This window comes from Trichomonas vaginalis, chromosome IV (genome assembly GCF_026262505.1).
Source record: "Trichomonas vaginalis G3 chromosome IV, whole genome shotgun sequence".
NCBI classification, from domain to species: domain Eukaryota; phylum Parabasalia; order Trichomonadida; family Trichomonadidae; genus Trichomonas; species Trichomonas vaginalis.
This window is the reverse complement of record NC_067206.1, coordinates 3,021,426-3,037,555: the sequence shown is the minus strand read 5'-3', so window position 1 is coordinate 3,037,555 and position 16,130 is coordinate 3,021,426. Positions and strand designations below refer to the sequence as shown.

At 34.3% G+C, this 16,130-nt stretch overlaps 4 protein-coding genes across 4 annotated transcripts; 2 read left to right on the top strand and 2 right to left on the bottom strand.

Moving 5' to 3' along the window:
- Window positions 1-603: 603 nt before the first annotated feature.
- On the top strand, window positions 604-6,662 carry TVAGG3_0018590 (uncharacterized protein; the record flags this gene model as incomplete). The annotated part of the gene is made up of 1 exon (XM_001324656.2): window positions 604-6,606. The coding sequence occupies one exon, from the start codon at window positions 604-606 to the stop codon at window positions 6,604-6,606; it is 6,003 nt and encodes a 2,000-aa protein (XP_001324691.1).
- Window positions 6,663-6,999: 337 nt separating this feature from the next.
- TVAGG3_0018580 (uncharacterized protein) lies at window positions 7,000-9,897 on the bottom strand (the record flags this gene model as incomplete). Its single annotated transcript, XM_001324655.1, has 1 exon — window positions 7,012-9,894. One exon carries the CDS (start codon window positions 9,892-9,894, stop codon window positions 7,012-7,014), a length of 2,883 nt encoding a protein of 960 aa, XP_001324690.1.
- Window positions 9,898-10,369: 472 nt separating this feature from the next.
- TVAGG3_0018570 (uncharacterized protein) lies at window positions 10,370-14,324 on the bottom strand (the record flags this gene model as incomplete). Its single annotated transcript, XM_001324654.1, has 1 exon — window positions 10,392-14,324. The coding sequence occupies one exon, from the start codon at window positions 14,322-14,324 to the stop codon at window positions 10,392-10,394; it is 3,933 nt and encodes a 1,310-aa protein (XP_001324689.1).
- A 585-nt stretch (window positions 14,325-14,909) lies between these two features.
- Window positions 14,910-16,075, top strand: TVAGG3_0018560 (structural constituent of ribosome; the record flags this gene model as incomplete). The annotated part of the gene is made up of 1 exon (XM_001324653.2): window positions 14,915-16,027. One exon carries the CDS (start codon window positions 14,915-14,917, stop codon window positions 16,025-16,027), a length of 1,113 nt encoding a protein of 370 aa, XP_001324688.1.
- Window positions 16,076-16,130: the final 55 nt, after the last annotated feature.

The window sequence follows — 16,130 nt, the reverse complement described above, 5'->3', positions numbered from 1 at the left end:
ATGAAGAAACTTAAATAGTAAGTATTAATTGAGTTGTTTTCCATACCCGGATATCAAATTCTAATTCATGCATATTTTGAAATAAAATCACGGCCTCACAAGCATATATCGATAAAAAAACATTTCCGGAATAAATTTTGTCTTTAGAAATGGAAAAATATCTACCAAATGTTCAGTTTTCTTTACTAGTATTAGACTAGTTGCTGTCTCAAGAATTGGAGTGTATGGTTTAAAAAACATTATCTGCAAACAATTAAACTTCCATTGATATCAGATGTTGGCGCTGTAACTTTCTTAATGTGCATTGTAAATACACTCATTCAGCAAGATGATATATGTATCTAATGCAAAAATCGAAATGGAAATCGAAGTTTCTGATAATTTTTTTACAAAAACACTCCTATGATCTGAATTTTTAAATGATGGCACATGGATAACATATGGAATTTATATTGTGGAGTCTGATAAATAAGGTTTTATATAAATTGAGAAGAAAGACAAATTTATTTTAATGTTAATGTATTATGTGATTGCATTACTCGAAATATTTTATTTTTCAGTCACTTTTGATTTACAACAAAAGGTGACGTCAATCAAAGAAAAATGGCGAAAAAATCGGAAGATGTTTCTTCTGCCGTTTTTCTGAATAAAGTTGATTCGTTTTCTATAAGTATGACAACAATATGTAAAAGATACTTAGAAAACGCTCCCAATGTCGATATAACTACTCCAGAAGGAGAAAAACAATTTCAGAACTTTTTCGAGAATTTCGATTTTAAAGATGATGGATTTCTGCGATTTATTACCAGTGTAGCTCGTTTTGGCTCTTCATTTCCTACGAAAAGTTATGAAATGTTCACAGAATCTTTTCCTATTATAACAAGCTCGTTAAATCAAATGCCGAAACTAGCAGATACTAATCGTATAGCTTTTACCGAGCGTTTGCATAACGTGGACTGGTCAAATCCCACACAAAAAACTTTAATATTTTTGTTAACTCAACTTGTATTCAGTGAGTATCTAGGTGAAATGCTTCCATACTTAAATTCACTAGCAAATGACAAGATTTCGTATTTCATTCGAGAAACTATTCAATTTGCAACTACAGATTGCATCACAAACTCTGCTCTTGTTCGAAAAGTAATTGCCCGTTCGCGTATAAAAATTATGTACTACATTACTAAGCTATCTCCTGAGTATTGTTTCGATAAAATTTCCGCATTCCTTTCTAACGCTTCCATGGAAATTAAACCAATCTATTACTTGATGTTTTCTTCCGCCCCCATCGGTTTAGTCTTTAAACCGGTCTACATGGAGACTTTAGTTCCAACATTAGAAGTTATCCAAAAAGCAACAGATCGATTTCTTATTTACACTGCATCAAAATATTACATGAACGTCGTTCTACAGATATTAGTACAAAATCCTTCTATGTCAACTTCATCTGCTTTTACTCATATTTATGACGACGTAAAGAAGTTAATAACAGTTCCGAACCAAAACAATGAACTCGAATGTTTATTTGCCGCTCTCACGAACTTCATTTTCGTAGATAAATGCCGATCCGCTGAAACATTTTTCCAAATTCATGTCAAACAATGCCAGTCGAGCAATCCTGCCATCATGAGAACAGATAAAACATTCATTGATTCACTCTGCATGAAGATGGCCGTGAAATTAAAAGGAGCAAACTACGAACCACCAGTTTTGCTGGAAGAAACTCACCACGACTTGAAATGGAGCTGTGATGTCGGATCAACGGATCAGTTCTACCAAGATATCAGTATTTGGCTCAAACAAAATATTTTTGAATTAAATAATAACATCGATGCGCATGCAGAGCTTCTAAAGATGTTATATGCCGTCAACCATAAAGCATTCCTTGAAAAAATCCTGCCAATTTTGAATAGAAACGAATATATAAATTCAATAGCGACAGGATTATGCAAATCCGTGATCTATGTGCTCTCTAACAGACCAGACATCCATTTTGTTGACATTGGAGAGTACCAAGTCCAAGTTCATGACATAATAATGAAAAAATTAAAAATGAGCAGCCAAGCAGACCAAAACGTCAGTTTCGACATGAACTCATTAACAGAAGCCCTTCAAGCATCAATAAATGATAAACCGATCGCTTTACAGAAGATTATTGAGACATTACGCGAAACAAGCTTTCCTTTCCCACTTACTAAGCGAACGACGAAGGTAGACAACCAAATAGCCAAAGAACTACAAGCATTCGACCAAAGGAGCCACAAATCCTTCAAAACTGACAATGTTTCGGAAATTGAATTTCCGAAATCTCTCTATGACAGGCGTAGAATTGATGAAGAGCTTGCCATACATGCAGCCTTGTATGTTGATCTCCAATCCGACCTCGTTACCTTGATATGCCATAGATTATTTTCAGAATCAGTCTACACAACTGTTCTAACAATCAGAGCTTTACAAGCTGCCATCCACTTGAACAAGAGATTGAGTGAAACAATATTTAATATGTTCGCCAAGATGTTTTTGAAGACAAAACTGACATTTACATCCATGGTTACAATTATTGTTGCAATGATTAACCTGATAGAGACAGCCAAGTACGAAGAAGCGACTTATTCACAGTACTGCATCAACTCCATCAATTTCATCATCGGAATGGGTCTTTGCGTTCCTCATCCACAGTTGAGAGAGAGGTTGTTTAAAGTTGCGAAAGTTTTGAACCAAACGAAAACAATCAATTTGTCAATTGTTGAATTCATATTGAATAATGAAGAAGAGATCTCCTCCAGAGCTATTTCCAATGCTCTTTCGTTTACTTCCGCTTTATCTAACATCAACAAATCGATGTTACCGAAAATTAATTTTAGAAGTGTCTTGGAATCAAATTATTCTTCTCTTTATTTGTTTTATTTGAGTAGTCTAGGTTTCCATTTATCAAAAGGATCCTTTGCTAATGAACATGAAGATATTGTCGTCAATCTCATGGAATTCCTTATGGGAATGTTCTGTAGACAATCTAAAAATCAGGAAGATTTTATGTTCATTTACAATTCATCGTCACTTTTATTCGCAATTTCTGATGTTTACGGAAAGAAAAGTGACGTAATTCAATACTTTGCCAAACATAGGATCCAAAGTTATTGGTCAAAGATGATAGAGAAGTTCAAAGAGTCTGATTTGATATTATTAGCAGGAATCATTTCAAACATGTCGTTGAAAATTTTCCCAGTATTTGCAACGATTTTGTCTAAAAGAAATATCAATTTCCAGTACATTATTTGTTCGATTATCAGATTGATCTGCAAGAGGAAAGACAATAATATACTTGATGAGAATGGAGATGTTACATTTATCTATTATAACTCTCTTTACAACATTTTGTTGACATTGATCAAAGGAAAAGTTGTTCCACAAACATTGGAGTTCAAAGAGAATTCGAACAAAAGTAATACTGTTATTGTTGGTTTGTTGACTTTCTTTGGCGATTGTCTCAAAGAAGTTTTCACAAAAATAACTCAATACCACAAAGTCAACATCAGTATTACTTTTACTGGAGAAAACTTGACTTATTTGTTCTGCAACAATTCGATTGGACATTCATTTGATACTGAAATATGGTTCACTTTCTTCTGCAACATAACAAGTAATGTAGAAGCACCGTATTTGAACTCTTTGACTGAAGCTTTTTCTCTTTGGATGAGAATTTCAAAGATTCCAACTGATTTGTTGCAAATTTTCTCAAAGAAAATACTTAATGACTTGAAATACTCTTTTATTATTTATAACGCGTGTTTCGCACAGCATCCTGAAATAACAATCCTTGAATTCATGGAGAAAAGTCGTTCTTCTTTCCCTATTTTCATGGCAATTTCTGATCAACTGCATTTTCCAAATAATTTGTTGTTTTATTTGCCAAAAATAGAGAAAGAGACTGATTTGATAGAGATAATAAAGAACTCTAATCACTGCAGTTTGTATTACCAATACTGCGGAAGATTGATGGCTCTTTGTTTCATGTATCTCGCGAGTAATTCTTTGAATGAAAGAATTTACGCTTTTAATTTCCTCGAAAAACTCGTTTTCATTTCCATGATGTATAGAAATGATGTTATTTCATGTGTGTCTACACTTAAAGTGTTCCAAAGTATAAAGAACACTTTGGTTTCCTCTTTCTCTGTCTTCATTCAGAAAGAAATCTTCAATCTTTCGAGTGAATTGGCGAAAACATTTGGTTTCTTGAGCGAACAATTTGCACAAGAAATCTTTTACATAGTCAAATTCATGAAGAAGAAGAGAAACAAAATGACGAATAACACTGTTCCTGCAAAGAGAAGACCTACATCTCTTAAAAGAAGAGTTACAACAATTGCGAAAATGGAAACAATTGATGTAAACACTCCAGAAATTTTAACAACATTGATGCCTGAATGGTTAACTCCAATTTCTTTCGATCTCCAGAAATCAGGTATTTCAAGTCGTTGCGAAAAAAATTTCAAGTGTTACACGTTGTATCTGTTTTTGCAAGAACTGTTGAGTTTAGTCACTGTCATTGGAATGATTCAGCCAATATCAGTGATCATGGGTGAAATTATTGAAAGAGATTTATCTTTCCTCATTTACGTTTTGTTGAATATTCAAGTGAATGCAGAAGATAATCAGTTGAAAGCATCAAGTGACTTAGTTCTGATTTACATTTTCTCTAAGATGCCTGAGAAGTTCTACTCAATAATTGTCCAGTATTTGGATATCTCGACATGGTACTTTTACAATGTTTTGAATGGAGGACAACCTGAAGAAAAAGAAGGTCTGATTTTTGCTGAACAAGAAAATATTTATAATGTTCTTGCTGAAATAGTTTTGAATGTAATATTGCATTGCTACAATGAAAACCCTGAAGCAGCATCTCCTTTGATAGAACATATCATTTTGTTCTGTTCTATTTTGTTTGCGGAATGCAGAGAAGAGAATTTGGAAGAAAATGAATATCCGACAATTATCAAAGTTCTGAAAAAATTCGGTGTTTGGGTTGATTCCAAATCTCTTCCGAATTTCAAGATGTTAGTTTTGAAATCGATTTCTTCACACGATATATTGATGTGGGGATTATGTTGTGGACATATTGTTATGTCAGGAACAGCTCTTCAAATTTTCTTTGACTTGGGATATTCCATTGATTCAACTCATGTTAATTTGATATTGAGAGCGATGCAAGCTGTTTCTAGTAATCTCAGTGAAAGAAGTGACAGTCAAAACAATTCTAGATTCAACAAATACATCTCTGTTTTGCATTTCGAATCAAAAAGAATCAATCTAAAGCCAGCAATTCAATATTTAACTGTTGCTTTGAATATTTTGGAGAGATATATCATTGATAAATCCGAACTTCCAAGATCAATATTCAATGCTGCAATACAGTTCATGAGGAACACAAACATGTCTTACAGACCTATCTATGTAATAAGTTTATCTATTGTTTCTAGATACATATCAAATGATCAGTTTTTGTCTGAACTTTCTCAAGACAGCCAATTGGACATTTTGAATTTGCTTTTCTCAGCTCCAAGAGAAGACAAATACGCAAATGTCCATGATAATCCATTCGCGCAAATCCTTAATTGCATGAGAACAATCATTTACACATGCATCGAAAAGAAAATGATCTTTGTTCTCACAAAAGATAGAGATGCTCCTGTAAAAGCTTTGTTCGCTTTGTATCCTTTCATGTGGGGAAGATTGAACAATATACACTCAATTCATAACATCGCTGAGTATTACGCGAAAATTTATGGTTCTGATGCAAGAATATTAGTAACAAACGCTATTTCAGGCCAATCAAGGTCATCAAAGAATGCTGAAGCGTTTTGGAACAGATTCAAGGAATATTTGCAGCCGGAATCAATAAATGATTTGTTGAAGTTCTACACTTTGATTGCTTTCAATGGAGATTCAGATCAGAAAGACGCCGTGTTTTGGATGACGAATTTCATGGCGAATTCTTTCAAAGAATCGAATTCCAAGGAAATCGCAGCAATCGCTTACGCAGCAATTGATGTCGGAGCAATTAATTCCGATGCTGTTCTTTCTTTGTTGCACACTTTGGTGAAGAACTTTTCCACTGCGGAAGATATCAAACAAACTGTGAAAATCCAGAAATTTACTGATGTCGACATTTATCCGAGCCAGGAAATCTTCAGATGGAAACCTCAAGCTGACGATGTCTTCAGGGATATGAACAATATTCCTCCTCTTTATGTTTGCGACAATATTTACTTGGGAAGTGAATTTTCCGAAAAAGAAAAAGTCGCAATACAAAGAATTTCTTGCACGAGATTGTTGAGATTGGCTGATTCATTGAGCAGAGCTATTCTACAAGGAAAGTCATCTACAAACTTCTGTGATGAATTGGTTGCTGATCCAGAGAGTTTCATCAATAAGTTGATTGGAATCATCAATGAAACTAAAAACAACGAAAATGAAAAAGTCACAAGAATAGTTCAAGGAGTTCCTTGTTTAGTCGCAAACAATGAAGTTTTCACTCCAACTGAAGAAGAAGTCGATTCAATGTGCAAGGATGCAATTGAAGACGCGATTTCTACTATTTCCGAATTGTAATTTATATATAATTATATATTTTATTTTGTTTAGATTTATTTTAAATATTTGCCGAGTTTTTGTTTTAAAAAATTGATTTTTTCTAAAGTGATGAATGGACGGAAATATGAAGTTGTTAAGCTTCTGGGGCATGTTGATCTACATTGATATAAACCATTTAAACACAAATGATACTAGAATTGAAGGATAGATCCTATTTGGAAGCCATTTCTCAACAATAGTAGAAATTTGAAGAATCTGAAATTATAATTGCAAGTTATGAAAAGAAAAATTGGAATGAATTGAAATGGTTCTCTAAGGTGCATATCATTCATTGGGCAATATGTTCATTCTTATTTGCTACAATACTAAATATTAGATCAGGAAAATCTTAAAAATGTAGAAAATAAAAAATAATATAATTTTTTATTCTTTCAAACAAACACAAAGACTTTCTAGAGATATATTTCTCCATTTGAGTAATTCTGTAGTTATATTCTCATCTACAACAGTATTATTTAACTTATTCTTGAATTTTTTGAATAAAGTATCAAATTTGATTCTGTAGTTATCAGGAAGCTGTTTCTCTGTTTCTTCCTTCATTTTTGCATATAAATCTGACTTCAAAGAAAAAATTGATTTCGAAATAGTTTCTGCAAGCAACATTTTTGGAATTCTTCTACGGTAAAGAAGTTCATACCACACTTCTTGTTCCATTCTCCTGATACTTCTGATGTCAGCTGCTTTTTTGAGGCAAATTAAGTTAGAAAACATATAAATTGCCTTGATTCTATGGTTTTCTTCATCAGAAGTGAGTAGATTCATCATGTACTTGGAGATTAATTTCATGAAATCTGTTGAAATCTCAAGAAACAGTTCAATATTATTTTTATTTGTGCAAGCAATGAAGAAATCACATAATCTCGACTTTATTGGATCCACAATTTGATTTAAGAATTCTTCTGAGTTGCACTTATTGATAAATTCAATAATATTCGACTGAATTTGATCAAGTTTATAAATTTTATACAATCTGAGATCAAAAACAGTTGAATTGAGTATCATGGTCATTAAACTCAAAGCATGGTCAAGCAATGGATCACTTTGTACGTCAAATGAATAGTTAATCAAAGTTTTTGCAAAATTCATTGCACTGAAATACAAATAAACGAACTCTGAGCCATTTCTAAGCTTAAACTTGCTCTTTTTCTCATTATCCTTCAATAAATTTTCATATAAAATTGAGACAATTATAAAATTCTTTTTGTCATCGAATTCTGATATGAATTTAAGTATATCTCCCTTAAACCAATCGAAGAATGTCATGAATTGGTCCAATTTGTTGGCAATTAGACATAATGAGTTTAATAACGTTATTCCCATGACATTTGGCTTGTTATCAAGGATATATTCAACAGATCTGAGTACTTCATCCCTATGTTCTTGACTTGTCAAGTAATATTTGTAAATTTTGACAAATAATTTTGAAGATTCGTAAAAAGTTTCAATACTAAAGAGATTTGATGAAGGATCTTCAATGCAATGCTTTGTCAGTTCTTTAAACTCTGGAGTTGTCCTGGTTTCGATCAGTAAATTCAGACAAATTCTTTTAATTTGAGGATTTGAGAAATGCATGACAGAATCAGCAGCAAAATTACATGTTGATGAACGGAACTGGTCATAAAAAGCAATATGAACGTCTTTAATTGACTTTCTCTGCACATGAATAATTTTTTCTGTGAAAACACCGAATTTTTCAAGATCTTTTGGTTCTCCTTGCTTCGCAGCGAAGTAATGTGAATGTATAATCTTGTTGCAAGCGACTAAAATTGAAAAAACCAAATGATAATTTTCATTTTTCGTCAATAACTCAATATTTTCATGAGCATTGTTAAGAACAGTTATTAGTTCATTAAACAAAGAATCGTTGTCAGCTGGATTTACTTCTTTCTGGTTAATTAGATACAAAGAAGCCAATTTCACGAAAAATGACAATTGTAGTTCATCAGGAAGTAGATTTTGGGCATTTCCACCTTTGAGTTTAGTGAAAAACGCTATTCCAGTGTTTTTTAGAGTAATTGTAAGTGGAGAATAAAAAATTTTGTCGTAATTTGGTCCAAACTTGGCCAAAAGCTCAATAAACTCTGGTGCATCAACTGCATCATCACTTATTGCGTTCATAACTACTTCATCTTTAGTAAAATCTGTTGAAATTTTTGAAAAAATGAAAGTTGTCAAATCTAAAAGAACTGGAACGTTCTTTGTATTAGACCATATCCTTAGAAGACATATAACATGTAAAAACAAGTTATTGTCGATTATTTCTTTTGTAATTTTGATTAAATTTTTTTCTAAAATTTCATTGATTTCTGGTGATGTTTTCTTGATGTATTCTGCCGTGACATTTAAAAATATCTGCAATAGATCATCATTTTTGAGATTCAAAACAACATTTGAATAAGATGTCAAAATGTTGAGTAAATTGTTGGAAACTGCTGGATTCTTTATGAAAGATGAATTGAGTGTACTATAAACTATATTTAGAACTGCTTCAATCTCACTAGCTTCTGAAAAACTTCGATATTGATCTGCAACTTCTCTTGTGAAGATTTTATCAAAAGAAATACCTGTTTCTTTGAATATTTCTTGTATTTCTAACGTGGAAACTATGAATTCGCCAAGATATTCGCCAATTAAAGAAGGATATTCAATTTTCATTGTTGTAACACGTTCTGCACGATAAACGAGTGGTCCAAATGATTTTCTTGCTAGTAATAAGAAGTTTGTTGGGTATAATTCATAATTAAATAAAGGAATTAATCTAAAAATTGAAGTTGGAATTCTAACGTAAAAAAGAAGTAAAATTTCGTTTTCCTCGAGCTGAAAATTGCTAATCAGTTTGTGTGAGAAGTCCATAATTGTAGAAGATCGATAATAAATGAAACATGTTAAAACTGCAATGGAATACGTATTAGATAAGATGTCAATTACGAATTTCTGTTCATCGTATTGTAAATTTTCTATTTCTGGGCTTCTGTCTTGCATTAATTTTGTAATAAATAAAGAAAAAGTTTCCAAAACTGAAGCTGGAATGTTTCTGAAGTCTAGTTTGATATATAGGAACGCTATTCTGAGTAGGAATACGAATAATGAGAGTGAAGTATTAGGATCAATTGTAGTTTGTTGAATAAAGTCAAGAAATCCATCACTATTTACGATTTGTGCGATTGTGTTATTCGAAATTATCTCATCATCGCTAATATCCATCTCTGAGAAACTAGTCAAAATTGAAATTGGATCATCATCCATTCCTAGCTATTACTTTTATCTAAAATGAATTGATTTACTAAATGTTATAACTATTAATATCATTATGGAACTAATATTATCTTATTTTGAGCGAATTTTTGAAATCATCAAGATATTTCTTTAGAACCAACTAAAACTTAGTTTATTTCCTTAGTATTTAGTTTTAAACTCATAATTTTGACTCACTTATAGTTTTTGTCCTGATTTTAAATCTCAATTCTTTCAATTCGAAATGTTGATCAAAAATATTAACCGAGAAAAATATATATGCAAAATTATAGAAATTCATAAAGCTTTTTTGATGTTTGAAGAAATGAGACTCCATATGATAAGAGAGTGTTCTATCTATCCATCTAAAAAGATTTATAGAAAATTCCCTATACCAATGGGAACTCATATTAGCTCATATATATAACCAGGATAATTACAATGGTCGAAAACAAATCTATCTCTGTGAAAAAAAGGTAAATTAAAATGAAAGAATAATAAATATTTTTTTATTGATACAATAAATCAAGAGCGGCCAACTTATCGCCGTTCAAGTAGCTAGTGATGGCATTCTTCAAACTCTCATCATCAATCATTGTCTGACCCATTGCGATGTCCTGTTTGAAGTCAATTTGATCCTGTGGAGCCAATTCATTCAAACATCTCTCGAAAATCAAGAAAGGAATGTACATCCTTGTTGCGTGTTTCACAAACTCAATTGCCATTGCCTCACCAACCTTTTTCACTGTTGAACATTCCATCATCAGTTTACGCCATGATTCAACAAATGTCATGATTTTATAATGATCAAAACCGACATTGTTTGACATCCAATCCAATGTAGCAATCAACGCTTCCTCCTGCATTTTTTCCTTGTCAATGTTCTTCTGCAGCACTTTCGTGTAGCACCTTGTTCCTGCCTCGAATATCTTTGAATTCTTGAAACTCAGCATCAACTGACAAATAGAGAACAAAAATTCAAACTGAGAAGTTTCGACATTTGCGTGAGGAATTGCTTCTTCAGTCACATTCATTGCGTAGACAAGTTCAGAAGGATTGTTGAATGATATAGGATCATTGAAACACGAATACAACAACACGTTATGTAGATATCTCAATTCTTCTTTCTTCAAAATCAAATTCAACAATTTCGAATAAGAATAAGCAATTGGAGGCAAATACAACCATTTCTTGATTCCGTCAATCAATGGTTGTATAGAGTTCTTCAATGTAACTAAACAATCATCACTGCCATATGAATAAACAGTTTGATATGCCAATCTGACACTTGACATGACAGAACTTGGCAAATCACTATTCAAATATTCAATGATGATGTCAGAAATTGAAGTATTTGCTCTTTTTGCCTTTCTCGCTTTGAGGATTATCTTTGTCTGGAAGTAGAGAGCATTTACAGGGTTAGTAAATGCTTCATTGAAGTACCTTTTGATCACTTTGTTGTGTTCATGGGATGTTCCGGCGTATGCAACAATTGAATACAAAACTTTAGCGGAAAGTTTCTGATCTACGTCGTTTGCAAGGTCGCGCATGAAGAGGAACACGATATCTCGCATTTCTTTTGTGTTTTTAAGCGAATGAGCTAAAATTAAAACACAATATAAGGCGAAATGCAACTTTTTCTTCTTGAATTCGAGATTTAGGATCTTAGGAAGCAAGATCTCTCTGATCTTGTTGTTGTCTGATGATCTGGACACGAGTTTACATAAAAATAACAAATGATCTTTTTTAATTTTCTCCAATTCCAAGAATTGTTTGATGAAATCATCGATATTGTACAATGCCCATGCCAAACAACCTTCTTCGTTCCCGTTCTCTATGTCTTTTATTGAAAATACTTTTTCAATACTTTGGATTTGGTTTTTCTCCAGTTTGTACACGAAATTAAATATAGGGAGAGCACATTTGGAGGAAATAATCGTGTTTGAGAAGTCAATTTTTGTCTTTTTGATGTAAGATTGAATCAGACAAGTTTCGTAGAGATCTGAGCGGCCAATTGCTGAATAATACGCGATTTTCTCCTCCCATGTGTCTATTACTGGTATTTTGATCAAAGATTCGATTGTTACTTCCGAGTTTTTGTTGATTTCGTTTGTTGCTTCCAAATTAATGAATTCGTTCTCGAATCTATCAACAAAACCAGGTATTTTCTTCTTGGACAATCGAATGAAGACGTTTGCTTTGTCATGTGGAAGCGAAACAAGGAAAGTTTGGAGTAAATCTCTGTATTGTTCGTGTAATGAGCCTAAGAAGCCAGCAAAACTGTACAAATCATGGGCCATGTAGTCCTTGTGGTTCTTTATAAAGAATAAACATGTTCTTGTGATCATATCTAAGAATCCTCTTGGTAAATTTCCAGGAGTCATCTTGTACAAGGCTATTTCAGCCCATTTAGCATGTACATGTGGACTGGATACTATATACAACTGATTGTGGAGGCTGGAAACTAATTCTACCCTTTCTTCGTCTGTAAATTCTCTGAAATTCTTCGCCATGAAGTTTGTACAGAGATCTGGATAGAATCTGAACAGTCTGATGCAGGCACTGATCAAGAACTTCCTATCTACAACGCAAAACTTGAGATTCAGGATTAATCTGGCGGCAGAATAAACAGGTCTCAGTTGTAGAATGGTGGAATGGGAGTTTTTGTCAGTAATATCAACAGGATGTCGTCCAATGTATTGGAAGAGCTCCTTGGACCATTGCATTGATACTTCTTCGTCTACAGATAAAGATTTGATTTCTCCCGTTAAGTATTGGATTCCGTAGTGGATGAAAACAACTGAGATGTCAATGAGACGCTCTAAAACTAATACTTTGTTGTTCGAATGGTCGAAATGAGATAAGAAAATCAAAATATCGGAAATAAACTCGATATCATCGAATTGTTCGTATAATTCATACAGACAGTCGATAAACCCGTTCAAAACAGGTATATCTCTGTTCATATTTTCTAAAATATTATTTAAAATTTTTAAGTGCGCGTGAACTGACTCTTTATCGAAGAAATCAGTGCAGAACCATATATCCTGAATAACGTCATCGAAAAACTTCTGGGACAAAATTTTCAAAAATAAAATGGCTTCTGAGGCAAATTGTTCGTTTGCGTTTGTTGCGTACTTTATCAATTTCCTGCGAACAATTCTCTGTCCATCCGAGCCAAAAATGAACGGATAGAACGTAATTTCGATGCTTTGTAGAGCATGAAGTATTTCTGATGAATGGAACCACGATTGCTCCTTACCAAGAAGAGTGGAGTTAAGTAAGTAGTAGAATTTCGGTGATTTTACGTATGTTATGACGTTATTCGCGCATTTTGAAATTGAACGCAAAATTGAAGTAAAATGACATATGTTTTGAGTGTAGGCGTCGTATATTAAGTCTATAATTGTCGTAAGTGTCTCTTTATTCGTCGTTTTCGAAGCTAATCTGCCTAAAGTTTCAATTTTTGTTCCGATGACAGTAGAAAGGTTGTTTTTATCAGGAGTAAGTAAGCTAAGTGGTAAATTTAATGAATAAAATGTCGGATCGTTGATATGGTTTGTAAAATCGAAAGATATTGTTTTATCATCGTAAGTTAGGTCGATTACGTTGTCACCTTTGTAAGAAATGGATATGTTTTTATCGTCTGTTGATAGAATTATGAAAATATCTGTTTTTGTGGAAAAAGATGTGTTTTCAAGTAAAAAATTGAATGCTGCAATCTGTGCTGGCTTGAATTGCGGCCCAAGAACCAAGTTTCCAGCAGAAACGAAGTAAGCTAAAGCGCTAATATACTTCAAACTCCAATTATTTTCTTCGCCAGCGGAAATGAGCTGTTGAATCAACAGTTTTCTGTCTTTATTGAATACAGACAGTGACGCTGACAGCATTGTTCTCTCTCCTGATAGGATAGAAGCACGTAAATACTTTGTAAAGAAAATTTCGAGCCATTCTTTATTGCAAACACTGATATTGAATATGATATTGGAAAGTCGTTCTGATGCTAAAACAGATTGTTGGAAGAAATGATGGAATATCGGTGTAGAAAGCATGAAATCGATTAAATGTTCTGGAGAAATGTAGTTTGTCATGTAAGCGAATATGGATACGATAAGAGTGGAGTCATAATCTACTACTGTGCACTCAATAACTATTTTTGAAAAAGCATTTGACAATTCTTTTGTATAAAATGTACAAACTTTCATCAAAAACGTAGTCATTGATGCGTAAATGTAATTTTTCACTTGGGATGACTTAATTTTGCTGAGATCTAAGTATGACATGAATATTTTGTAGAAATGATCTTCAATAGTTGCGCTATCCATTTGCTTGAAGATTGTAGCACAGATAGATCGCTGAAATATCCCTACTTCTTCAACTATTTCCATCTGGCTAAGAGTATGGGTGGTGATTTGTTCAAATCGGAGCAAAATCTCCACCATTCGATCAAAAAATTGACAAAAAAATTGAATGAAACAAATTTTATATTAAATTACAACAGAATTTAGATTGTTTGATCATTTGCTCAAATATTTTTTAAATGTTGAACAACTTTGAAAGAAAATTGAACATGAAATCATTCATAGAGCATTTATCTATTAATGGATAATTATCTCATCTTAAATAAAAATCTATTATGTGGTTATTGCTTGCAATTTGCGATTTTATTCAAAGATATGAATTATAACAATGATTAATGAAAACAATAATGAAACTCTAATGTCTTGCCTACATATTGAGTATTTTATATATGCAAATTGGAATACAATCAATAAAGAAAATCTCTCAATATATGATAGAGAATAGCAGTTTACATTTGATATTAAGCACTTTTAGGAAGAATTCAGTTGATTCAATTTATTGATAATGACTCAGAAGCATAAAATACAATTCAATATGAATTATATTTCGAATTATGATATAGTTTATTGGTGAAAAAGTGTATACATAGATAGTTCTGGTTATGTACAGAATATAGATCATTTTCTGAGAAGAGGCAGGAGCACGACGATAAAAGTGGCCGTCCTTTTTGATGTCTCGTCAAACAGTCAACGTTCTCGCCCAAGACGGCCAGAAGGCTTCAACCATCGAACTCCCAAAGGTCTTCGATACACCAATCCGTGCTGAAGTCGTTAAGGAGGTCTACGTTAACCTCGCTAAGAATGCTCAGCAGCCACACGCCAACGACCCAATGGCTGGTAAGAAGGTTTCTGCCATCTCTTGGGGTACAGGCCGTGCTAAGGCTTGTGTTCCACGTGTCAATGGTTCCGGCTCCAACAGAAATGGCCAAGGTGCTTACGCTAACTTCTGCCGTGGTGGCCACCGCTTCAACCCACCAACACTCCTTCGCCGCTGGTTCCGCCCAGTCCCATCCCGCCAACGCAAGTTCGCCATCGCTTCCGCCATCGCCGCTACAGCTGTTGTCCCACTTGTTCAGGCTCGTGGCCACGTCCTCGGTGAAGTCAAGGAAGTCCCAATCGTTGTTGTCGATGCTGTCCAGGAGATCAAGCGCACACGCGATGCTGTTGAGCTCCTCAAGAAGGTCGGCGTTTACGGTGATGTCCAGCGCGTCCTCGATGGCTCCGTCCACCGCTCCTCCAAGGGCAAGTTCCGCCGTGCTGCCTACAAGACAAAGAAGGGCCCACTTGTTATCTACAACGAAGACAAGGGCATCGTCAAGGCTTTCCGCAACATCCCAGGCGTCGAGACAATCTCCGTCAAGGCTCTCGCTCTCGCTAAGCTCGCCCCAGCCGCTCAGGTTGGCCGCCTTACAGTCTGGACAGAGTCCGCTTTCAAGGCTCTCGATGGCATCTACGAGTCCAAGAAGCGCTTCTCTCTTCCACGCTCCATCATGACAAACGCTGATATCGAAGCCGTCATCACATCCGATGCTGTTCAGTCCGTCCTCAACGAGAAGAAGGAAGTCGTCCCACTTCCAAAGTGCCGCTGCTGCAAGAAGCTCTCCGTCGGTGCTTGCGAGGACTGGCAGAAGGCTCTCAAGGAAGTCGCCGAACTCCGTGCTGCTCAGGAAGCTAAGCGCACATCCCCAGAAGTTGTCAAGGCTGTCTTCGCTGAAGCCGTCGCCGCTCAGCCAGCTACACCAGACAACATGTCTACACAGATCATCAACCACATCCCACTCTAAAAGATGGAAAGTTGAGCCTCCAAATGGGGTATCAATATATTTACGAAATCTACATTAATTTTTTTTCAAATTTTTTTTTCCAATTTCGATAATTTTTAGATTG